The sequence below is a fragment of the Motacilla alba genome, chromosome 11, assembly GCF_015832195.1.
Source record: "Motacilla alba alba isolate MOTALB_02 chromosome 11, Motacilla_alba_V1.0_pri, whole genome shotgun sequence".
Classification (NCBI taxonomy): Eukaryota; Metazoa; Chordata; class Aves; order Passeriformes; family Motacillidae; genus Motacilla; species Motacilla alba.
The window spans coordinates 11,589,942-11,615,375 of NC_052026.1; the positions used below are offsets into that span (position 1 = coordinate 11,589,942).

At 39.5% G+C, this 25,434-nt stretch overlaps 2 protein-coding genes across 2 annotated transcripts in view; both read left to right on the forward strand.

Moving 5' to 3' along the window:
• Positions 1-25,183, forward strand: part of LPCAT2 (lysophosphatidylcholine acyltransferase 2) — a 28,733-nt gene extending 3,550 nt beyond the window's left edge. Inside the window, exons 2-14 of the mRNA XM_038148261.1 lie at positions 1,573-1,712; positions 2,715-2,932; positions 4,170-4,282; positions 6,380-6,440; positions 7,451-7,509; positions 8,703-8,737; positions 10,703-10,757; positions 13,887-13,969; positions 14,506-14,631; positions 15,715-15,868; positions 21,349-21,447; positions 23,139-23,280; positions 23,552-25,183. Coding sequence (XP_038004189.1) covers positions 1,573-1,712; positions 2,715-2,932; positions 4,170-4,282; positions 6,380-6,440; positions 7,451-7,509; positions 8,703-8,737; positions 10,703-10,757; positions 13,887-13,969; positions 14,506-14,631; positions 15,715-15,868; positions 21,349-21,447; positions 23,139-23,280; positions 23,552-23,796 — 1,530 coding nt within the window. The 3' untranslated portion in view covers positions 23,797-25,183. The remainder of the gene's footprint in view (positions 1-1,572; positions 1,713-2,714; positions 2,933-4,169; positions 4,283-6,379; positions 6,441-7,450; positions 7,510-8,702; positions 8,738-10,702; positions 10,758-13,886; positions 13,970-14,505; positions 14,632-15,714; positions 15,869-21,348; positions 21,448-23,138; positions 23,281-23,551) is intronic.
• Positions 16,126-21,131, forward strand: CAPNS2 (calpain small subunit 2). Its single transcript, XM_038148262.1, has one exon. The coding sequence runs from the start codon at positions 17,373-17,375 to the stop codon at positions 18,126-18,128; it is 756 nt and encodes a 251-aa protein (XP_038004190.1). The 5' UTR covers positions 16,126-17,372; the 3' UTR covers positions 18,129-21,131.
• Positions 25,184-25,434: the final 251 nt, after the last annotated feature.

Here is a 25,434-nt window from a genome sequence, read left to right on the forward strand (position 1 = left end):
TTAATCCTCATCAGTGTCAGAGGGTTTTGAGCCAGATGGCAGAGCCTCTCCTGAATATTGACAAGGGGAGAGTAAGAGGACATTACATGAAGATGGAAGGGATTTGGTGGGAGGGAAAGGATTGTGTTGGTAGAAGGAAAATTAGAAGCAACTGACTGTATCAAAAAATTGGATAAAGTATACAGGTGCTTATTTTCAAATATACTACACTCGTTCCATTTTAAAGAAAGGAGGTAAATTAAAATCCACTGTGATGTTAATAATCACAGCTCTAGGAGATTGCAAACTATTTTGTAAAGCTGACTTACAAAAAGCCTTGCTTTTTCTGTACAGTAAGAGGCCATTGTTAAAGAGCTGATTAGAAAGGTTGATTTTCAGAGAGGAACGCTGTTGTTCCATTGTAGATTTTCTTAAAAACCAGTAAAGCATAAAATGTAGCAAACTCACAAGAATAAGTTAAACTCTCCTAATTCTCCTTCAGTAACTTCTTCCATACACTTGAACTGGTGGAGCTGTCAGTCTGTGACACACTCTCAGATAAGTTTTGGGGGACTTGAAGGAACAGCCCAAATAAATTTTTAAAAATCACTATCACAGTTCTTTTAGGTTGTGTTTTGTTTTGTGCATAGGTTTGCACACAAACTGATCCTCATCAGTGAGTGACAGCAGAGCTGGATTAGTGCCAGAGGGAGTTGAATCCTTTACTGTTTCCCAGGAGTGCTGGTCTCTGACCTGCTCACACAGCTCACCTGCCTCCCAGCCCCAGCCTTGCTCAATCTGCACAGTGCTTGTTGCACCATAAAGCCAACCTTCAGGATACAGTTTCTAACTAATGTGCTGGGGTAAAACAATTAAGAATTTCTTCCTGCCCTGCTCTATATCAGAGCTGCCTGTGGTACAACATGGTGCCAAAACACCTGTTTCTTGGAGTTATGCATGAAAATAGGCAAGCTAAAGATTCCTTTGGGAGGGCTAGGGATGATGTTTGAGGATTATTTGCAATCAGGGCATCTGAAACCTTGGTTTCGTTGAAGTCCCAGCTGGGGGAAATGACGTTGTGTTGTGTGTGCACAGCTCCCTGGAGCAGTAGTGAGGACCACTTGCAGCAATATTGTGACTCAACACAAGATTTGTCATTTGAAAGGGCAAGACTGCAATTAGTCATCTTAAGGATCCCACTTGACTTCTAGATAGGCAGCTAGAGATAGGAAGCTCTGGAGTGGAGATATGTGTCAGCTGGGCAAACTCATCTGAGCTGGTTGTGTGCTGCAGATCAGGACCAAATATAAACTGGAGCCAGCAAACTTAGTTTACCCTCTGTGTCTAGCTACATCCAAGCCAAAAACATAAATACTCAGATACTCCAGTTCTTCCTGAAATGGGAACTCAGAAGTGACAAAGAAAATACCGTTAATTACTTCCCATAAAAGCACTGGAATCAATAAAGCTTTCCTTACTAAATCACAAAGCAATAATGGTAGTACTTTAAAATCATTGTAAAGTAGCTGCACAGATAGCAGAGTCATTTCTGTTGATACCATTTTCTTAAGATTTTCACCTCTTTTTTTCCAGACTGTTCTCCAGGGGATTATTTTGCTTCCCCTCCGTGTCATATGCATCGCATGCATTTTACTGCTAGCTTGGCTGTCTGCAGCAATTGCAACTTTCTGTCAGCCTGGAAGAGGATTTCTGCCACTGGAAGGATGGAGAAGGTGAAAAACTGACTAATATTTGTGAAAACTAAGCTTTTTTTTTTTCCTAATAACACAAAGCCAGGGTCAAAAGTTTTTTTTTTCTTTCACTCCTCCTTTTGATTAAAGAGGATTCCTCAGTTTTACCTATTTATGTGAAGCAAATTTTTAATAAGTGTATTTTACAAGAATAGTGGACCTTTTTAAATAGGTAGATTTTCAGTTGTCTTTAGGCTAAAAAAAAAGTATAAAAACATTTATAGACTATATGTAAGCCAGGACTTACTTCAGTAATAATCCTTACGGGAATATTTGAGAAAATAAATTCATTAAGCAAGTATTTTGTAATGTGACATAGGCTGAGCTCCTGTGTAGCCTTTGTCATTTCTGCTATGCTATGATTCTATGACAAAATTAGCTCTGACAGCTCCTCTCAGCTACATTGCCCTTGAAGTGGTATTTCACAGCTGCTTCTGTGGGTTCTGGGTTTCAGTCACTCACTTCTGACCTCAAAGTGCTGAAGTTCCCTTCCAGCCACGATGCAGTGCAGCTGCAGGAGGAGGAGGAGACACAGGAGGTGAATTCTAGCAAGACCAGAAGGTTAGAGAAAGTCCCATGAAAGGAATATGTCCTCTCCTGTGGGAATATGTTTCAGTAAGGAAACATTGTCATTTAATCTTATTTAAAACTGACTGTAAAAAACAGTATCAGTTACATCAATTCTTACAGAAAGGACACTAAATCTGCTAATTACTCCCTTCATAATAGTGTTATGGTGCTATGCCATGAAAAATAGTGTACCTGGGAAGAGGCTGTACACTGCCTTATCTTCCATCAGGAAAAGATGATGTGCCCTTCCCTCCTTCCCTTTAGCCCTACATTCTGCTGGTGAGTAGCATTGCCACCCTGTGTGGGGCCCCATTGCCAGTTAGAACTAGGAAATCTGTTAGGGGCTTTTCTTTTGAAGTATAAAATAAAAACTGACTGTAAGCTGGACAACATTTTTGTGTTTCTTTTTGCAAGGAGGATGATCCAGACAACCCTCTCCAGCCTGACTCGTACGGCGTACTTTGTGATGGGATTCCAGGTTAAAGTGAAAGGGAAGGTAGCAAGTCTGCCAGAAGCACCAATCTTTGTTGCAGCTCCTCATTCAAGCTTTTTTGATGCCATTATTTGTGCCCTGACTGGAATGCCATCAATAGTGTCTAGAGCAGAGAATTTGTCAACTCCAGTATTTGGCAGTAAGTATTTATGAAAAAACCTGAAAGTTACAAATTAACAACTGGACATTGGGCCAAAAATTTTATCTCCTAAAGTGATTTAAGGGCAGACTTTTAAGCTCTATCTTCCAAGGATACTGACAAATTATTTCCAGTGAAATTCCTATGACACATTATCTTTTTGAATTGGTAAAAATGCCTAAGAAATTATGCTGTTTCTTTTCAGGTATGAAATACAATATAATTTTGAACTTCTTTTATACTGAAAGCATGTTTTGCAGCTGCTCAGGCTGGAAACTTTTTCTTTTGTTCTCCCAGTAGTAGTTCTGTTCCACTGCTGTCTTTTAACAGTGTAGCCCACAAATGTGGGTGAAGGTTATTTCAAAACAGACCCAACCTGCAGTAGTCTGGAAAATACCATATTTATAAGATTAAACTTGTAGGCACTGTTATGGATTTTTTTTAGTGGGAGAAAAAAACAGGAAGTAATAAAAGAGGAGTTACTCAAAAAGGAAATGCAGGGAATGGAAAAGATCAGATGAGTCATGCTTCTATTATTTTCTCCTCCTTCTGGCACAAAAAGAATCCCCATTTGCATTATTGCTAGAATCAGCTGTAGACTTTCTGCTGGCTATACAGTAACCCAGAACTAAACACAGTAGGCAACATAGCAAAGTGTTTTTGTAGAAAAGAAATGGACAGAGAATATATTGATTTTAGCTTAAAAGCACAGGGTTGAGACAGAGAAGATAATTCTTCACCAGGTTTCTCATCACAAAGGTCCCCACATTCTGATGTAGATTTCTGATTAAATGAGGGTTTTTTTTATGTAATTTACATTGAAGCTGTGAATGTTTTGTAACAGAAAAGGGAAGGCTAAAACTACATTTTGGTTGCAGTCTGCCTAAGTTAGGACTGAGTGTGGCCTGTGAGCAGACCCAGTCAGGTCACTCTTTTGAATTGTGTGGAAATACTTAGTGAAAAATAACAGCAATATTACTAGAATGTGTTTGAGTGAATTTTGCATGTTTATATCTACTGTAAAGCTCCTCAGCTGGAAGGCTGGATATGTCTTCTGTGTCTTATTTCCCACTTTGCAGACAGAGAATAACGATATTCTTATCAATTTAGTCTGGAAGTTGTTTGTGTGAAGTCTGTCTCCTAGTATGTGAATAACATGTTTTTGCTATAAGGAAGCCTTGAAACCATGTGTTTTCTAAGCACTAGTATAAGGCTATTTTTTTAATCTGTTTCACAGCAATTTTAAGATCCCTTCAGCCTGTAGCAGTTTCTCGTCAGGACCCTGATTCACGGAAGAACACGGTTGCTGAGATAACTAGGCGGGCATTGTCGAGAGGCCAGTGGCCACAGGTAATAAATACACCACTAACTTCTCTTCTATCATGTATTCCTATTCCCTGTTCATTGTGCATCCCAATGTCACAAGTGACCAGCTGGATAGGATTCTTAAAATGTACAGAAATGGAGTCAGCTCTCAGCTATTTGACTGGATTAAGAAGGGAAAAATCTGGTGTCCAGGAGGAGTTTTGTTGTGACAAATGGATCACTTAAATCCAAACAGTACCAATTGCTGTTGCAAATGCAGATGCTCTTGACTTTCTCTTTTCCCTTTTCAAGTCTTAACATGCTGCCTTCAGTGTAGCAGGTGAATTGCACCTGGTATGTGTGTGAGTATTGGTATGTGTGGATCAGTATTCTGAAGCTAGACCACAGAGCTGTGCTCACACCAGGTAGAGGATGCACAGTTGATGAGATGGGTAACCCAGACTGTCCAAGATCATCACAAACAGTACTTTAGCCCAAAACTTCAGTTTTTCACATAGAGTATAGATGAGGTGGAAGAATTTTCCTTTGCTTTTGTTCCACTGAATGACTTTTGAGGAAAATTAAGAGGCAAGTGAAGATAACAGACTTCAGTATGAGGTATCTGTGACAGCTGACCTGCTGTTCACTGCTGTACTTTCTGAACAGTCTCTAGAAACAGCGACCATTTAAGTCGCTGTTAAAGACCAACTTTTTTTTTAAAAAAAAGTAAAAAGACCAACTTTTTTTTTTTTTTTGGAAGGCATTATTGCCTTTTTTTTGTGGAAGACATTGTAGAAAAATGTAGGAAGACCTACTTTTTTTTTTGTAATGGCATTATTTACACATTTAATACATTTTTACTTCTTAAGTACCTTTTCAAAAGCTTTTTTTAACATTCAGGGTACAATTGCTCTAAATAATTTTAGAGCCTCCATTATTTTTTGAAATTTGTCAGTTAAACATGCACGTGCCAAATTTTTTTAATACTGGGCTTACAGACTACCCTGGTGCTTATGATTTGCTAAACTGTTTTAGGTGAGTGCCCTGGTAGACCTGATCTCTGCTGAAAGCAGCATGGGGAGGAAAGGGAAATGGGCTCCTGCACCAGTGCTGCACTTGGGATGAAACCTAGATATGTATTGTGGCATAAATAGATTATGAGTCAAGTAATCTGGGAATCTCCAAGACTGAGTCAGCAGTACAACTGAGGGTGTCACTGGGTGATTCCTAGTCCTGTGCCCTGGCCACACTTTCTGATTACAGGATGTGTCGTGGAGGACTGGCTGTAACTTGCTGTGTGCAGTTGCCTCTGTCATACCCTTGAACAGTGTGTGTCCCTTGGGTGTGACCTGCTGAGGCCTCTCTCACAGCTAGCCTTGATCTGTCCGTTCAGACTGAAGTGGGAGCACACCTTGATCCAGGCCATTTTGTGCTGGGTTGTTTTTAGAACGCTGAGTATGATCCTGTAGTTTTATAAGAAATACAAAGCTTGTGTTCCAGACTCAGTGTGTCACACTGCAGTTCACAGTGCACTTCGTGTACTATCTCAGACACCGATCCAGAAACCTTCTGGCTTCTGGTGTGTCTGAGTCACTGGGGTTCAGAGGCTGCTGTGGTGTGTAGTGCCTTCAGAGCTCTGCCTCACAGCACATGCCTTCTCTGCCTTTTGCTCTGCTGCTCAAGCTGTGTTTTTATCACAGCTGGCATCTCACTGATAGCATCTTTGCCTGTAAATGCCCAAGTACCTCATGCACTTCCTTTCAGCCCAAACTCCTATATTTATACACCCAGCAACTCAAGAAGGAACTGCTGTCAGAAGAGCAATTTATTATTACCAGCACTAAAATGACAAGTGAAACGCTTAAAGCCTTTTGTACCATATTTTTGAACTGATAAAGGCCTTTCCTCAGAACTCCTTTCTTGGAGAGCATCGGTTTCCAAGTCAAGATGGACCAGGTTAATAATATTGTGAGCATCCTTCATTAATATGTTTGTTTCCTTTGGAAACAGTAATGATATTCTTGTCATACAGTACAATAGAGCTTGCATAAGGTCAGCCTGTGCCTAACAGATACTAAGGTATAATCCTTTTATGAAATATATATGCGTGTGTATATATTTTTCTCTCTCTTTAAATCCTAGATACTGATTTTCCCAGAAGGCACCTGCACAAACCGATCCTGCCTGATCACATTTAAACAAGGTGAGAGATTTTATCCCGTTGTTGTTGGAGAAAGATATGTGATACTAATTTGACAGTTGTAGTAAGGACTGAATTGTGAAGATACGTCATCCTCAACAGCAATATTGTAATCCCTTACTTTATTAAAGTTTCAGTGGCACTAAACCCACTCTTTTGTACTAGTCAGCTTACTTCTCTGGTTTGTGCTGTTGTGTAGGATGCAAAATATCTGTGATGTATATGAGTAGTTAGTTGGGGGATTTTTCTGAGTACAGTTTTCATCTAATTTATTTACTCAGAAACTCAACTGTGATTGTTATGAAATGAATGTATCAACTTAGATGATGTTTTTTATCTCAGCTAACAGTTGGACAATCTTAGATTCCTGTAAATTTTGCCATGCAAGTCTTAGCAGCCAAGTTACAAAATGTCTTTGCATAGCCCTTAGCAAGCAAGGACAACAAATTTTTAGTAGAGAAACATACTTCATTGCACCACTGATCATTAGATTGTTGTGCTGCCCTTCAGTTAAGACAGGAGAGCAATATGACTTTAACTGTTTTACAGTGTCTTGGGTAGAAGTGTTAAAAAACATTACTACGTGGCCAGATCCGTATCACTTGTGATTATCAGAACACAGAGTGATTCAGGAAATTCTCAGAAGCCTTGTGAGCATCTCATCTTTTGAAATTAATGCCCATCAGTGGGGAAATAATGCACAGAAACGGAGTTTGAACAGCCGAGGGATCTTAGGCAGCTTTCTCCTTGAGATGGAGCCAAACCTTTTTCTGTCCTGACATCTTGCTGGGTGTGCTGCTGAGTTAAAAACAAATGAAAAACCAAAAACCCAAGCTACAATATACATAAAACCCAAATCAAACAACAAAAAACTGAAGTAGAACACGTCTCATTTTCCTTGTGTTTTTAAAAATGTCTCCTTCCAGGTACTGTTGTCTGAAATAAATCACTTAAAGCTCCCAATTGCTGTATCGAGCTTAGTTGTAACAATTAGTTCTGATTTGTGGCTGCAGGTGCCTTTGTTCCACGAGTCCCTGTCCAACCTGTGTTACTCCGATACCCCAACAAGCTGGTGAGCAGAACACTCTTCTCTTACTAACTCATAATACAGAAGGCAAAAGTCTGACTTAAGTGGTACCTACAATAAATACTTTGCATTGTCACTGGAGAATATATTGTCCTGAGCTTTAGCATTGCTAAAGCTGAGCTAAGCAGCCAGGCTTCCCAAGTGTCACCATGGTGTAGTTGCTATTCTGACTGTGAAAAATTACTGCTGGGCTTCTTAGCTAAAGGGGGAGACAGGAAAGTGTTGTGGCGGAAGTTGGAAACTTCCTGTAGTGCCACAGAGCCTGTACTTTGAAGTTTAAAATGGACAAACTTCCCTATTAGTCATCTTTTTTTGGTTAACCTCAAGATAGCCTTACTGCAAAAGGACTTGTAAAGTTTCTGAACAGAAGCAAAGCTGAGCCATGCAGTACGTCCAGCACCCCTCCTCAGGAGAGCAGCTTTGCAGATGTTCTTCTCATGCAGCATTCCTCGTCCAGCTCCACTTTACTCTGCCTGTAAGGCTGGGACATTTTCAACTTTTTTTTAAATTACCTGGTCATCCAACAAATCCAGAAAAGACCAAACTTTCACTTCCTAATATTTTGTGAGGATTAAAAATATGGTTGTTATTGTTACTTGCAAAAACTCCTTTGTGTAATCCTTTTACAAATGAATGTCAAAAGTGAACCACTCAAGGGGATTGGTATCGCAGTTCACTGATAAGATTTAAGGATCTGCCGGTACACACTGTAAAAATAATGTATAAGAAGTAATAAACACAGAGTGAGGGAAAAAAAAAAAAAGAAAAACAAAATATCACAGAAAAAGTGCGATAAATTACACAGAAATGTCCTTAACAACTAAATGAGACATATTTATGAGAATGCCTCTCTAAAGGGACTGGTAAGGCCCACTGACAATGTCTTATCCATTTTTATTTTCCCTGCTTCTGTTGTTTAGATCAGAGTGAATGATTTACAATATCTAACTAACTATAAATTTTATTTCCAATTGTTTATAGAAGTCTGCCATTCTTATTTCCAAATTTTTAAGGCAGGGAATCCTATTTGCCTTAGCACCTTTATTTATTTTCACTGAAGGCCCATAAAAACATCATCCACTTTTACTAAACTTGTGCCTGTTTTAAATTGTAATTTATCTGCTCACTAGCTTTCATATGGTTTTGTCATACATTTCTGTGTTTTATTTTTTCCTTAGGATACTGTGACCTGGACATGGCAGGGCTATTCATTGTAAGTTTCTTAATCCTGCTGAAAATTACATACAGAAATTTTTCCCCTGTTGCTAAACAGTCTGCCAAACAGATTCTACTAAGCTAAGACACATGTTCTTCTAGATCTGTTTTTATGAGGGGGAAATACCTGGGGATAATGCTGTCATGCAGTAGATTTCATATCTGAATGGCTAGAGAAAGGGTTAGCAAAGGAAAGTATTTCCAGTTCCACCACTCTTTTTTTTTTTTAATTTTCTTCTGTTTCACACATTAAATTAGATCAAAGGAAAGAAAAGTATTAAAGAACCTTCACAACTGCACCGAAAATATGTCTGGAAAATACTTTTCACTTTTACAAACATTCATTAAAATGGACATTTTCAGAATCCATATACCACCTTTTCATGTGGAATATGTAGTGTATCTAAATACAGTAGTCCTGATTAACTAACTAACATCTGTAAGGCAGCTAATTTTGAAACACATCTGAACTGGTGGAGCAGATCATAAGCACCTTTTAAGCTATCTTTATAAATATATATATATATATACACATACACTTTTTAATATATATAATCCTAACACCTGCACACTTAGACAATGGACTTGATGAAAATGTCCATTTTGGTTTCCCTAGATTTTTTCCTGTTTCTACTATTGCTGGTACATTTATCAGCTTACTGAGACTAATGAACATTGCAAATTCAGTACATACTACAGATTTCCTCCATGGAGGATTTATGCTGAAAGAATAAAATAGAGCTGTATCTTCAGTTATGATAGATGGAGTAGGAGCAGACAAAGAAAGAAATTAAATCAGAGTTATTCCCATGGGAGGGAGGAGGCTGCCCATTCAGTCAGAATGGAGAAATGCTCTGAGCTGGTGGCTGGATGGTGAAGGCTCAAATCAAAACCTGTGAGCAGGTGAAAGGAACTGCTTAGCAAAATCATGAGGAGAGGAAGGGATGGATGGAGAAAAATCCATAGATTCTTAACAAAACTAACTGGATCCAGGAGAAGAATATTCCCTGCACAAACATGTAGATCAGAAAATGCAAAACTGTCTCTTTGTAAAACTTCCTGGATATTGTGGCCAGGACGGGACAGTACCGGTCCCCTCAGAAACCTCCTGACATAGTTCCTGCTTTCACTTACTACTTCTCTCTTGTGCCTTGCTGAAAGGAAAACCTGATGTTATGTGTTAGAAAATCAAGCATTAAGAGTGGGCTTGTGCAGAAGATAGACAGGATCCCATAGGTTCTCTTGCCTTTTCCCTTTTCTATTTTGTTCCAAACAAGAACAGAGAAAGACTGCTTGAAAGTTTTCTATTAAAATATACCTGCTGTAAAGATCAAATGTGCATTTCTGCTTAAAAATCACAGTGAAAAGAGCAAGTCAGAAGTAGAAGTGACTGTGCTTATCCTCTTTAGAAGTTTCTTCCTCCCCTGAGCTTATCTGTTGATCCTAAAATTTGTGACTTTTTAAAAAGCACTGATGGTCCTGACCCTACTGGCACTTCATTAACACATCTGTGTAAATGTTACTGTAATTTGAAAAGTGACTAGCAAATACTAACAAATCCAGTTCTGCAAAAGGAAGTTACTGGTCCTATTTTGCAGCTGAGAGGATAAAAGATAAAGTAAAGCTTCTTCTCAGAATCAAAGCTTTTAAAGTTCAAAATCCAATATCCATGGACCTCCTTAAAGAGAGGGAGACATTTTACTGGCCAAAGTGCTGTGCAGAATTGTTAATGTGCATGAGAGCAGACAAGTTGCCTGCCCTGTGAGCAAGCAGCGACCATATGCAGAAGCCCTGTAAGAAAAAATGTGAAAAGTAACTTTTTGGGAAACTTCACTGCAAGGTACATAAAACCTTGCCTAATACTGCCTTTGGTTTTTTGTGCTTTAAAGTGTTTAATCTACTGACATGCAAATTCTTCTGTTTTAAATAAGTTAAATTTATTTTTCTTCCTCTTTGCCTGCAGTAAAGAGCTGTGCATAATGACATTGTGTCAGATCTTCACAAGATTAGAAGTTGAGGTAAGAATTGGAAATATTTTTGTATTGAGATTTAGCAACCAGGGAATTTGTGCTTTAATATAAATGCATTCATCACATTATTAGTTAATTTTAGTGAAAAATAAACAAATGGCTCAGAAGCAAGAGCAAGCATCATAGTAAGTAATAGATTTAATTGGTAGTCCATATGTATGTATCATACTGATGAGTTTCTAAGACAGCTGCCTGAAATGACTTTATTTTTAGAGCATTATAAAATCACTGTTAATTACCACCACATGAATTCTACAGATATTAAAACTAAGAATTAACATACATTCTTTCAAAGGTAACAGCTTATTTTTCCCTCCTCCTCATTTCTCTGATCCCTTCAAAGTAACCTTCTCTTTCTCACCATCTTCCCAGACTGGACTCACATATATCTCTACAGCTAGGAGCTCATTCAAGTACTCGTGCTGAGCCTCATATAAGGAACCAGTTCTCTTGATCATTAAATCCACTGCACAGCACAGGGACAGATGAATGATAACTGAAACAACATCCACACTCCTTGGTGTGAGTACTCACACTCTAACTGCTCCCTGTCAAAGAGGCAGCTTTCAAAACACATTCCTTACCACACCACAAAGGACTGTCAGTGTGGACTAAGCTGGTTTAGGAACCTGAGGAAGGGGAGAAAATGAAAAATGTTTTGCTGTTTATTTGCAAAACACTGAATTTAGCAGAGTCCAAAGCTTTGTGAATACAAGCAGTGTTGTTACTGCTAACAATTGGCAATCTAGTCTCTGTAGTGGAACAATGAAATTAATTTTAAGGGAACATCTTGTTACTATATAATGCATGCATTAGATACATATTTGTAGTGGGTGTAATCAAGAGATACTTCTCCTAATAATTTTTGTTCAGTGGGGCACAGCTATGTGATTTACATGCATGGGAGCAAGGAACAATTAATGCAGCCCTTGCAAGAGAAGGAAGAGCATTATTTTCCCTACTTCAGAACAAAACTCAAACTTGTTTTTAAAAAATAAATAACGTGTTCCAAGAGATGAAACTGAAACATGAAAAAATTTGCAGCTTACACAACAGCATTTGTCCTCAAAATGAAACTAATTTCTTAGTGTCAGTGCAAAAGCCCTTCAGTTTCTAAAAAGAGAAGGGACACATTTTCCTGTGGAAGGAGGGACTCCAGCTACTCTTTTTAGAAATGGACATTTCTGTTGCTGTCCCGTCCTGTGTGCAAGTAGCCTCTCCACTCCCACCAGTTTGGAGTGCCTCTAGCTGCTATGCAGGAGCAGAGATGGGCTCCAGGGCTGTGTGTCCATATCCAGTCCAGCTCTAACACACTGGGATATTGCACATGACACTGAGCCTAGCAGTGAGTTTTAGGGCTGCAAAAAATACAGCAGTTGGCAAATTCTGTAAGAAGAGAAACAAGGTCACAAGCAGATCAGAGAAATATTTTGCTGCTGAAAGAGGTGTGAAGAATTTTCATACAGGACTGAATTTGACTGGGAAGATGTACTTGCCACTCTCCAGCAGATAAGCAGCTGAGGTGTGAGATCATACAGCCACTGCAGGAGGTCAAGAAACCAAATTCTTGCTCCTCAGCTGTTGTTTCTGGCAAACAGGTTTTATGAATAATTGTAAGGGGTTTTTTGAAGGGGATGAAGGTGGTGTTTAAGCTGCCAGGAATTTACGTTGCTCTGTGAGTAGGACCTCAGCCTCTAGTGAAATAATGACCACTTTCAAAACCATGACCGTGTTTGCATAGATAAACCTGGAGTGATGACTTCATCTCACCCAGGGACGTCAGAGATTTCTGTGTGCTGTGTGCCTGCGCTTTCTCAGTTTAAGAGTTATGTGACTTCTGAAGGGGAGTTGTAATAACCAGGGACCTATTCCAGACCTTGAACAGAGCTGGCAACTGCTTACAAAGGAATGAAATCCCAAATATTCCTGTGAACAGCGGGACCTCTCCTTTCCTTACAAGGGAGACAATTTTTAATTATAAAAAGAAAATTTTTATGGTTATTTGACAGATAACCAATTCTATAAACTCACTAGTTTTAATCATAAAGAGAAAGCATTCCTTAAAAACAAACTTTAAATGGCAGTTCAGGACAAACTGTGTTTATGTGGTACAGTTAGCACTGTAATAATGCATCACTAGCACCTGCAGTATAACTAAAGCAACACACTGGCACATAATTAACAATTTTCTTCCAATGAACCATGAGCAACACTTTATTTTGGAATCTTTGTGTTCTAGGAATTAAGGGCAGGGTGCAGAGCAGCAGAACTCAGATAAATTATAACCATAGCTGGGAAGAGGCACAGTAAACAGATCTGTGAGCAAACACTGTAGACTGAAGTAGGAAGAGCAAAGCACCCGTTATCAAACACAACTTTGCAAACAGGTGCTGGTTCATGCCACAATAGATAATAGTTCATCCAGAGGCTATTTTGGTGAAAAGGTACTTGCAGGTTCTTGAATAATACTACTAAATCCTCAATAGTAAACATGTTTCCATTTAGATAGCTGGGGTGTTTCCAAGTTGTGGTCGGAGAGGGGGTTGTTGGGATTTTTTACTTTCTGCTTGGAGTTCCAAAACTGTATCCAGTTAGTGTGCTACTTACAACTCAGAACTATGATTCCCTAATGTTTTTGTCAGGGGGAAAAATGTACAGGAAACTTATCAGTCACATGCTGACTGACACAAGGTATGAGATGGGACTGCAGTGTGTATTTAAAAACATTAAAACTCTCTCACACACTAGTCTAATATATAATATCACTTTAAAAGTATCTTTGAAAAGAAGTGTGCAGTACTTCAGGCTCACATTCTTACCAGTGCAGCATTTAATCTTCTAACTATGTATTTATTATACTTTCCTTCTTTGGAGGGTTGATTTTACATATTAAAGAAACTTCTACCAAAACTTGAGAGTTTTGCAGTAAATCTCATTTGTGTGGGGAGGGCAGAAGAGCCTGAGCAGTTTCTGAGGTGGCTGAGACCTCTAGTGCCCAGTCCTTTCATTGCATGGCTGATGTTTTTCTCCTCCGGCACTCAAACAAAAATAAGAAATTGCTCATGTTCCTAATGAAGTGGTAACTATTGAATTGATTGGATAACTCATCCCTTTCAGTTTCTGCCTGTTCATGTTCCTACTGAGGAAGAAAAGAATGATCCAATTCTTTTTGCCAACAGAGTCCGACAAACCATGGCAAAGTAAGTAACTGATCATCAATAAAACCTCTGAGAACTGTTCTTTTGTGTACAGCAATTCCACATATAGCCTAACCATAAAGTACAATTTAGTTGAGTCCCAGGTACTATACATATATAGGAATTGCTCTAGATTTTCACTAATAGGTGTCAAAATCCTATACTAGATTACCCTGATTGTTTTTACATGGAACATAAAAAAAGATATACATTGGAACATAGTAAGTTCAAGTCATAGAAAACTGGAATAAAATGATCTCTCCTTGCTTGGCAAGGAGAAGTGGGTGGTGGGTTGTTCTCCAGCATTACTGGGCTGCATTTACAAGACTGTAAATCTTAAAAGCTCATGGTACTGCCATAATGTAGTTTCACGGTGTGGTTTCACAGTTTCATGAAATGGTGTATATTGCTTTGTCCTACTTGCAGCAGTGCAAGAATGAATTACCGCTTGTTTTGCATATCAGAGAAGGGGAACTGCCTACAAAAAGTTATTTTCATATATCAGAAATTGATTTTGTTTTTCCTTAATTTTATTTCAGTGCTTTGAATCTGCCAATCACTGATCACACTTTTGAAGATTGCAGACTGATGATTTCAGCAGGGCAGTTGACTTTACCCATGGAAGCTGGGCTGGTGGAGTTCACCAAAATTAGCAGGAAACTCAAGTAAGGGAAATTTTATTGCTTGGTAGCGTAATTACTGAAGTGCTGCAGGTGTTGATGGCCATCTGCCAAAGGTTAAATAACCAGACTACAGACTTGGCCATGTGTAACATAGTGTATTTAAGCATACAACTTACATAAATTACAAGGAAGTCAGATATGAGGAAAATCCCAGTAAGGATTAATCCCGAGTAATTTTTGTCACCAGCATTGCCAGAGAAAAGATTGTTCTCACCAAAGGGTGAGAAAAGCAGAGCAGTACCTATTTGAAGCACTCCATGGTAATCTTGGTGGAAATTTAAATTGCTTTAGTGATGAGGCACTGACAGCTTGTGGCAGGAAGTAAAAAGCCTTCTTTCCAGCCTGCAACTTCAGCTTACTGTTCTTAGTTTTACTGTGCAGCCATGTGTCACTAGTGATGTCAGTTTTTTCTGTCTGGATACAGTGGAATTTGAGGACTGAGCCATGTAACCATACTCCATCAAATAACCTGGCATGGCTGTGGTGAAATCTGAATGTGTCCAATAAATCTTGACTTATTATTATGTGCTATATATCCATTTATAGAATTCCATCTGGAATAGTTACATGGCAATCCTAATTATTCTTACTGAGGTGCAGTGGTGTATTTTGCAGAGAACTCACAGTTCTCAGGCTCTAGCAATACTGGTGTTTGGGTAGAGAGCTTGCTAATAGAGCTGAGACCTGCTCCTTCTGTCAAGGAAGTACTTACCCTAGAGCATGATGCAGCAAAATACTGCTACACATGAATTTATGGTAATGAAAAGCTCTCTCCTGGAGCAGCCTAGTAATTGGACAGACAGTTCTAGGTTTGGGAAGGTATTCTATGGAAGTCTGACATACCCAAGCATAGACCTGCCTGCTTTTAATATTAATAACCAGAGGGGAGCAGTTCTTAATTACTGATTTAAAGTAAAATATCTGAAGTACAGCATTAGAAATGCTGTACACACATGCCCTGTTTGGCAGTTTTTCATCTTTGAACACTGTAATAACTCCTACTGGAATTCCGTCTGTCCGAGAACTGCTGTATAGAAATATCTCCTCTCTCTCATGTTTGCATAGCCTAAAATGGAATCATGTCAGAGAGCAGTTGGATACTTTTGCTGCTATTGCAAGTGCTTCCAAAGGGGGAAGAATTGGAATTGAAGAGTTTGCTGAGTACTTGAAGCTGCCTATTTCAGATGTCCTCAAAGAGCTGTTTCTACTTTTTGACAGGGTGAGTAATTGGTTAACTGACTTGTTGATAATATTTTGTTAGACATCACATACCAAAAGGGTATTTATTATAATTCATTATGTCCAGCTTAGTAAATGCTTCTTGGTTAACAATTTCTGTAAGCAAGGTAGGTGACCCTTACAGTTTGGTTCATAAGTTTCAGCAGAGAAAATATTCATTAGTTTCTGCCTTGTGAGATGGCAGCCATCCCTTGGACCAAGTTCCTGCACCAGTATCAGACAATAATCTTCATAGCTGAATATTTTCTTTGGCCAACTGCAGATTTTGATCTTATGTACATTTTGATAGCTTAGTTAGCTGTTGTAATTAATTAGATCATTTAAGGCAGAGTGAAGCTAACTGGAGTGTTCACTGGAACACTGCAGTGTTCCTGCTGTTAGACTGTACAGGGACTCCTCTTGCTTCTCTCTGGCCATAAAGGGGACTGTGTCTTAACGTGGTCGTTTAGGCTTTATCCCTAGTCAGTGCTAATCTCTCCAATTTTCTTCTTCTCTCTGAGGATGACAGAAATGGCTGCATTTCTCTCTATACCAGAAGTATCAATGACTAGAGCAGAGATAGAATTAATCTTACTTCTAGGCCTCCACACGTGCTGCAGTGCACACAGCCTGTTGTCCTGCAAGTGCCTGCGGACTGGAGGCTTTCTCTTACCATAAGAGCTTTCCCAGCTCACCATCACTCTTCCTGATCAGTTAGCATTAGCAGTACACCTGTCCTTGGGAGGCCATGGTATATGCTCATTAAAACTGTTTCAGGATTTTTCCTCATTAAAAGTTTTTACAGGCTTTAAAGTAGGAAGGAGTCAAGCATATTTCCTGAACTGCTGAATGCCTTGAAGCTCTGGCAGAGCTAGGTACTCGTCCTTTTCTCATTCCTGCCTCCCCACCTTGGACCATTGGCTCCTGAGGCATGTAGTGTGAGTCCTGAAGTACCTGCATCAGAAATGTGCAGTGGCAACCAGAGTAATTAAGGGCAATCATACTCCTTTCACTTTCTTTATATGGTGCAACATCAATGACTAGAACTAGCAAAGTAATGCTCAATTCACTAAAATTTTGAGGGAATAAAAGACTGTGAAAACAAAGAAGTGCAAGGCTGCATTCACCTTTAAGGAGATTAGCACAACTGAGGAACAGTCACACTCATCTAACAGGGCTGGTTTCAAATTGCTTCAGGTATGAGCACAAGCATTCTGAGACTTCTGCTTTGTGTTTGTGGGTTTCAACCTCATTATTTTTTTCTTTAAAATGGTTCCTCAAATCACATAAACATAACAATGCAAAGAAGAGAAGAAATAGGGGTGTATCAACACCTGACAGAAACTAGTGAGACATAACTGGGAGCCAGAAACATGCACAGACACGATGAAGTCTAAGCATGCAGATAAGCTGTGCTTTGCCCACGCCCAAGTCAGACACAAAACAGCTTCAGAAAGCTACAGAGCACTGGATCTCCGAGTAACTCACTTCAGAAAATCTTCACAATGTTCCTTGCTAAAGCTTTGCTGAGCGGAGGAAGTGGAGGAAGTGGTAGCAGTCGTGGAGGAAGCCTTGCACGTGGCCTTGGAGGGCTCCTGACAGGAGGTGGAGGTGCAGGGAATATTGGAGGACTTGTTGGAGGTCTCGTCAACCTTATAAGTGAAGCGGCAGCTCAGTATAATCCAGAGCCACCTCCACCTCCTCGCAATCATTTTACAAATGTGGAAGCTCAGGAGAGCGATGAGATCAGACAATTTCGTCGCCTGTTTGCCCAGCTGGCTGGAGATGATATGGAAGTGTGTGCCACCGAGCTAAGGGACATCCTGAACAAAGTCCTTTCCAGACACCAAGACTTGAAGGCGGATGGCTTCAGCTTGGACACCTGCCGTAGCATGGTCGCCGTCATGGACAGCGACACAAGCGGCAAGCTGGGCTTTGAGGAGTTCAAGTACCTGTGGAACAACGTCAAGAAGTGGCAATGTGTGTACAAGCAGTACGATACCGATCAGTCAGGCGCTGTTGGGAGAGCCCAGCTGCCCAGCGCCTTGAAGGCTGCGGGGTTCCAGCTGAACGAGCAGCTGTGCCGGGTGATCGTGCGCAGGTACGCCGCCGAGGACGGCAGCATGGATTTCAACAGCTTCATCAGCTGCCTGGTGCGGCTGGACAGCATGTTCAGGGCCTTCAAGTCCCTGGACCAGGATGGAAGTGGGCGCGTCAGAGTGACCATTGAAGACTGGCTGCAGCTCACCATGTATTCATGAAGGTGTGGCAAAGAAGTGGCTTTGCGTGGAAGATTCACCTGGAGGACTTCACTCCTCTGCTACACTGCTGTAGTCTTTGCCTTTAGTCTTTCTAAGGCAGATGTAGCTAGCGGTAGATGGCTCAGCTTAAAGTGTAGTGATTCCTCTTGTGCATGCACTAGTCTGCTTTTCTGAGGGGTTTGTGTAGGTTGTTTATTGGGCAGTTGCATAAGTTCAGAAAATTCTAGATTCTAAGGTTAGGGAATATAGTGGAAAGACCAAATCTTAGTTACTTTTTCATGTAAAGTGGCTTGTATACTAGAATAACTATTATTTTTAAAAGCTCCTAAGTTTGGTGTTGATGTTGCTGTTCTGATTTGTCAGCAGTCACTAAGCTGGAATAAAGGCTGTTTGCCTGAAGTCAGGCAGTCACTGGTAGAGTCTTGTGCAGTTATTTCCAACAAGGGGAACAACATTAGAGTTGCAATAACTGTAATGATCAGTGAACTTACATAATCATTCCATTTCCTTTCTACTTCTGCTTTTCATGCTTGGCTGCTGAAGCAAAACCTCAGTTTTACTGTCAGTTCTATCTGGTGGCCAGGACAAAATAGAAGACTTATATGAGGCTACTTCTGCAATGATCTCCTTCCTACAGTTCCATGAACTAGTCTTTTCTCTCTTTCCTTCAAGCCTAAACATAGTTATAAAGCAAACAACTTAAAATGCTACATTTATATTTAGAGAAACTTGAAATAATTATGCAGTCACATAGCAGACAGAGAGCCAAAGTCAACTTTTGGCTATATGAGTGAAATTTCATCAGACTGCAGCATCCCACTCAAGGTAGTTATATGCAGTTCTGGCTAAGATGTCAATTTCTGAGTAAAAAAAAAATAAAAATAATAACATGAACTGTCAAAACTGCATTTCTTTGAATTAAGGATTACATTTTGATCAAAACAGCTCTTGCACAAGGCAGATTTCTTGGCAAGGCTCTGCTGCTTTAAACGAAAATTGTCTTGGGTGTGTGCGAACTGGCTGGAATGTGAAAAGAGGAGTTAAATCGGCAGCCTGGCACTAGAGGCAGTCTCCAGATGTGAGAGTCCTCATGCCCCTGCCCTTCCCCAGGGACACAGCAGTGACTAATTGAGAAATACCACTCAATACCTGCAGGCCATCGGCATGTTAATGGCATGCTGTGGTTTGGTTTGGTCTGTAAATTTCCATAGCTTTGATTTCTAAATCTTGCACTTACACTTGGCAAATAGTATTTTTCAAATTGATGAGATATCCTCCCTGGTATACTTGCAGAAACCTTTTACTTGAAACTAACTTACAACTTGTGCCCAGACTTTTTTCCTCCGGCACTTGGTTTAATAGCAAACAGAAAAATATTCCTACTATCCCAGAGAAAAGAGGCTAGTTCCTTCCTAATGGCATTCAGCCTCCTCCCAGTTCTTCAGTGGAAAAGCACTCAGTTATCCATTGTGCCATGCCGTGCCATTTGGGCTCTGAGTAATAGAAGAGTAAGCAGGAGGTAAAGTGTGATATCCTCCTCAAAAGTATTGATGCTGTAGTACTTTAAGCTTTATACTGCATCTGGCTTGCAGTCCCTGTGCACATCTAAATATACTTACGACAGTGCAACTTTCTTGTTTTCCAAAGTCTAAGACTTACTGTATTATATAAAAAAACCAATAACAAAACCAACATCAAAAGATCAATCAAAAGGATTGGTTAGACCATCAACATAAAGAAAATAGCAGCTGTCTATGCAAAAGAGTCCTGCATTGGTTTTGAAGGCTAAATGAAATTATATCTTAGAAGATTTAAGTCCTGTGAAATGTATAGCTTGATGATGACAAGTTATTAATACTGATTTCATTATGTTATTACACATATTTTGTCAGTCAAGAACCATCTCAAAATCTAAATTCAATTACTGAAATCCCTGTTTCATAGCATCCAAAATTTTCAAAGCACTCTACAAGGCAGCCTTAGTATCTCCCCTGGCATATTGCACTGTTCAGCAGCAGAAAACCAAGAGCAGAAAGGTTAAGGTTGGTGTGCTCTTGTGGACATTAGAAGTTGGTAGGAGAGCCAGAAATTGAATCCTGGTCTGGCTCTTTGCTGCAGATTTACCCAGCAGACCACCCCTCACTCACTTGGCTGAAAAAGTTTTATGTTGTTCTCATATATAGGGACTCCACTTTTTAAGAAAATGTTTTTCTTGTTGAAATGCAAAACACATTATCCACAAAGGGAACTCTGCTTTACACTTCAGTTTGCTTTTAAAAATTTTCTTATGAATGCCCTTATTGTGAATATTCAAAACAATGTCTTCTTGTCTACTTGTCAACTCTATTATGCTGTCATTACCTGCTCTGTGTCCCACCATCTAAGACATGCAGGTGGCTTTTGCCCAGACAGATGTTTCCCAAAACACTCAAGAAACTTCCAGTGTGGTGACGAAACACTACTGACATAAGCATAGATTTCATCAGGCATCTGCCATTCTCCCTGTCTGCAAATATAATGCAGCTTACACAGAATTAATCACAAATCCCATCAAAGCAAGCTTCAAATGTTTTGTTGATGTAGCTTTGTAGTTAACACATTGAAATGTTTGTTCAGATCAAAACTGGAATTATTACAGAGGCTGTTCCAATGAATTCCTTGCCTTTCTGGCTTAAAAGGTAGGGCAGTGCATTGGCTTCCAAATAGCAGGTAGGACAGTGCATAGGCTTCAGAGGAAAGCTTAAGATAAACCAGGTAGATTTGGTTGTCCTTTCACTGACATATGTTTTATTGCTGAAGGTCAGACTCAAAGCAGCAGCCTCACTCTTGGCCTGTTGATTCTGCATTGTGTTGCATTGGTCTCTGAACTTCAGCAAGTGCCAGTGCTGCATGCACTGCTACAGTTACCTCAAACATGTGGATTCCAGTTATTCTTAGAGACTTCCTGAAGGCCATGTACTAAAGAATCTTTTTTTTTTTTTGGTAGGTTTTTTTGTTCATAAAAGAAATCTGTAACTAGTTCGTCGCTATTGAAAATGTTTATATTGCTACTCCAGCCTTAGTATTACAGATTTAGCAAGCTCTTAGGTTTTTTCTCAGGAAGAACAAAAACCTCTAGTATCGTAAACTTAGTGCATGTGTTGTGTTTGATTCACAGAAGAGCTTTTAAAGTCATTTGTTGTATTAACTATAACTACTGCCGTGCATGTTTGGGTTACAGAATGGAGATGGCACCATCGACTTCAGAGAGTATGTAATTGGTTTGTCTATTCTCTGTAACCCAGCCAACACAGAGGAGACTATTCGGATGGCATTTAAGGTAAGTTCAATTTAGTGTAAATCTACAAACCTGACAAATCAAGAGTGACTGTAAGTCTGTTAGCTTTCAAATCATAAGTTTATAGCTTCAATCTGTTATGCAAATGTGAGTAATTCTCTTAAACCAATTGACATTTAGAGTGCGAAAGGGAGGGGAAGAATTGCAGGTATCATAGAGAAGGGTTTCAAAAGCCATCTGAAGGCACTAATGAATATGTAACTTGGCAGGCTAACTCCAAAAATGATTCAGCAACACTTGTAGTTTTTTTTTGCCTGAGGTTTTTTTTCTGCTGTGATTCTTCAATGTCACAATAGATGGAGTAATATCCTCTTGTGGGTCAAGCTTCACTAGAGTCATTGTTCTTAACAAAGAGGGAGAAAAAAAAAATCAAGGGCTGTTCAGGACTGGCACATTGAAAACTGGGCTGCATCTAAGAGCTGCTGGCTTGTCCTGTGGTGCCCTGATAGTACAAACAGTAAAGGAGCAGTAGCTGCTTTCACATCTCAGGTACATGCAGACAATACATGACCAGGTATGCCCATGTTGTGAATCCTTGGCTCTTTTTTTAGTAGCTCTGATACAGATCCAGTTGTTTTACCCATTAATCTGCACTTATGAACTGTATTGAACAACATATTGAGATACCACTCATGTTCATTTTAAGCTGGCTGCTTCCTGGTACTGATGCATACTTAAGAAGTACCAGAGATTTTTTGGCAATCCATTATATTCACTGGCTTCTATTCAGATAAGCTCTAGAGTTTTTCAAGGTGATTTGTTAATTTTTGTGGATGTTTTATCAGTACAGATTCCGGTGAAGAAGCAAGCATAGCAGCTATTGTTGCTGTTCCGTTGTGTTGTTTCTTAGACTATATTGTTCAGTATGATAAAAGGTATGCTGATTATAAAATCAGTAATTTGTTTTCATTTCCAGTTTCAGCACAAAACAACTCATTTAGCTGGTAAAAGCGTGCTTCAGTCTAAAATGGAGCTGTGGGTTCCTTTTGCTACTTGTTTTCTGTGCCACTAAATGTCTTTTCTTTCACAATGGCAAAGTTTGCCTGTAGCAAGTATTTAAGAATTACAGCCATCCATCCCTTGTATTTCTCATGGGGTGATTCATAGCAGATGGTTACTGTCACTGCACTGGGCAGGATGGGATGATCAGTGTACATCAACTGCCTGCATTCCAGGAAACTAAATTCCTTGTTAATTACAATTAATTCCTTAGTGGGTGATCAATCACATACATTAAAATTTAGGTACGTCAGAGCATAAACTATGATAGCAAGTTTAATCTGACAGGAGATGTGCTACAACCTAACAAAAATGGAGACTGAAACCTAGGATGTTCCAATATAGACTGGCTGAATCCAGTAGACTCTTAGCATAGCTCATGGTGACAATAAACAGACATCTTTGTTTATGTTTTATCCGTTTTGTATTATTTTTATCAGTGAACCAACGCTGCGAGGTTTGTTTGTTTGTTTTGGCAGAATGTTCTATTCCCAGCTATAGCATGGACATTACTCTGTAAAGTGTCAGCTTAGTCTTATTCCAGGCTCTTTTAATCCCAGGCATTGTTCACAGAGCTGCTGAGTGCTCAAAAGCCACGATGAGTGGCTAATGTGCACAGAGGGTTCATAGGCAAAGTGATGCCAAAGTGTTTCTACACGTTCTGTCTCTTCCAGCTCTTTGACATGGATGAGGATGGCACTATAACAGAAGATGAGTTTGCATCTATCATTCAGTCAGCACTGAGGCTGCCTGACCTTGATGTTTCTGTGCTCTTTAAAGAAATAGACGCAGATGAAACCGGGAAGCTCTCCTATGGTAAGTTACGTCCTTTTGTTAGAAAGAATACTCTGATAGTCATATTGACAAGGGGTTTCCTTTTTTAATTCCCTCAGATTCCTTGATGGTTCTCATACCTTGTTTCTGGGGAGAACTGTTGAAGAACAGACTTAGATACTTGGTGTGATACTCCTGGGTTTTCTTAGAGGGAACTAACTTGAGATCAGCTTCAGTAAAAGAAGCAGGCACTGAAATTTTCTTTGATTCTGTTGCTGCACTATAGCATCTGTGTTTTTTTAATGTTTTTCAGAGGAGTTCAAGAATTTTGCACTCAAGCATCCAGAATATGCCTCATTGTTTACTACATACATAGATCTACAGAGACACCAGTTAGGTATGTTTGAGGAGCATGACACTGAGCCACCCAAAGGCAAACACGGCCCAGTTAGGAGCACAGCCCTGGTCTCAGAAACAACACCACTTGCAAGAAATAAAGTCTGTCCTGAAGGCAGTGAAGAAGATAGCTCAAGTACTTCTGACAAAAAGGATGACTGAGAAGAGTTAAATAATTCAGCTCTTGAATTCTACAAATTTTTTTCCTCAGCTGTTCATAAGCACAACTGATGTAGAGATGGAAGTTACAACTTAAGAAAAGTTTGGGGTTTTTTTTGTTTGGTTGTTTTTTTTCATATCAGAAGGAGTTACTCCTGTTTTATTGTAAGGGGAAAACCACTGTTCAATCCTTAATGTCAGTATCAAGGTACTGGGAATATTGTTCAGTGTCTTCCAAGTTCATGCTTCCACAAAAGTAATAGGTGTGCTAAGAGGGGTACGAGGCTCCAGAACTGCAGTGACCTCTTGGAATGGAGACTGAGGAGTCCACTTGTCTCAAAACAAGTGGTATTTTTGGTGCTGCTGAATTCCTCTACATCCCCAACATGACTTAAGGAAAAAAATTAAGCTAGTGTGTTATAATTTTTCAATATCACTTAGCTATTCTCAAGTTTCTGCAACACACAAATGAGTTACAGGAAGCTGAGGGTTTAAGATTATGGTTTTTGGCTGTCCTTAAATTGCCCTTAACTACTTAGGAACCAGAAAGCTTAAGCTTCTGAAAAAGACATGCTGGTTCACTGATGTTAACAAAAACCACTTCAGGCCTAAAGGGTGGTGACAGATGGAAATGGCTGTGCTTCTAACAACAAAAAACAAATTGGAATTCCAAGATAGCAGCTTACAGTCTAGAGGAAAATGCAGACTGTAAGACCTAAGAATTAATAGACTACTTCAAAATAAATACCATGTTGTTTACAGTAACAACTGTTCAGGAACACTTTGGGAGGAGCATTTCAAACTTCAGTGTATTTTTTTATTCTTGCAATTATCAACAGAGGAATGTGACCTTGTTCTGCAAAGCTTGAAAGGCAAATATGCTGTCAAACCGTAGTTCTAGTACTTAGTATCTATCTAAAGCTGTCTCCTAGAAAACATATTTGCATTACTGTGCCATTACTCAGTGTTCTTGGGGCTTGGTTCAATACCAAGCTCTTTCTAGTCAATGATATGAATGTGTTTTGCCTTGGTCCTCTCTAGTGCACTGGAAATTGGGCCTTTACCTTTTTCCATCCTTTATCTGAATGCACTTTATGCAGTATTTAAAATATACAGCTATTTAGGCAAATAATTCTCAATAAAAACTTGGAAGGGATGAAATGAGAAGATATTTTTAAATTAAAACTGAGATGAGCAAAGCCTAGACTGCCTAGTACAAATAATAACCAACTTTCAGCAAGTTTTCATATATATAATGGTAACCTCTGCCTCTAAGTCATTGCTTGCAGTCTGGTCGCAAGTTCGTTGCCATGTTTTACTTTCTCTGTTTATAATTGTGCCTCTCCTGATGTTTCATGTGCTTAAAATAAATCTATATTTTTTAAAAGACTTTACTTGAACAGCTGAGTCTTTTTATTTTTAGTACAGTGGGAAGGGTACTTTGTCTACTATAAGGGGCTGGGGGAGTTTCCAGGAAATCATGCTTAAGATTTCTTACCTTGGTAAACTCAGCACAGCCTGAAGTTGGCATTTTCAGTTCTTTGTATGGTGGCATTTTGCTTTATGGTGGGACTGGAAGAGCAGGACAGGACCATTACTCTTCCAAAGATTTACTTCTGGTGACTTCCTTGACAAGAGGGA

What these genes read in the sequence shown, in the direction of transcription:
- CAPNS2 (XM_038148262.1), top strand. Translation starts at nt 17,373, where the DNA reads ATGTTCCTTGCTAAAGCTTTGCTGAGCGGAGGAAGTGGAGGAAGTGGT.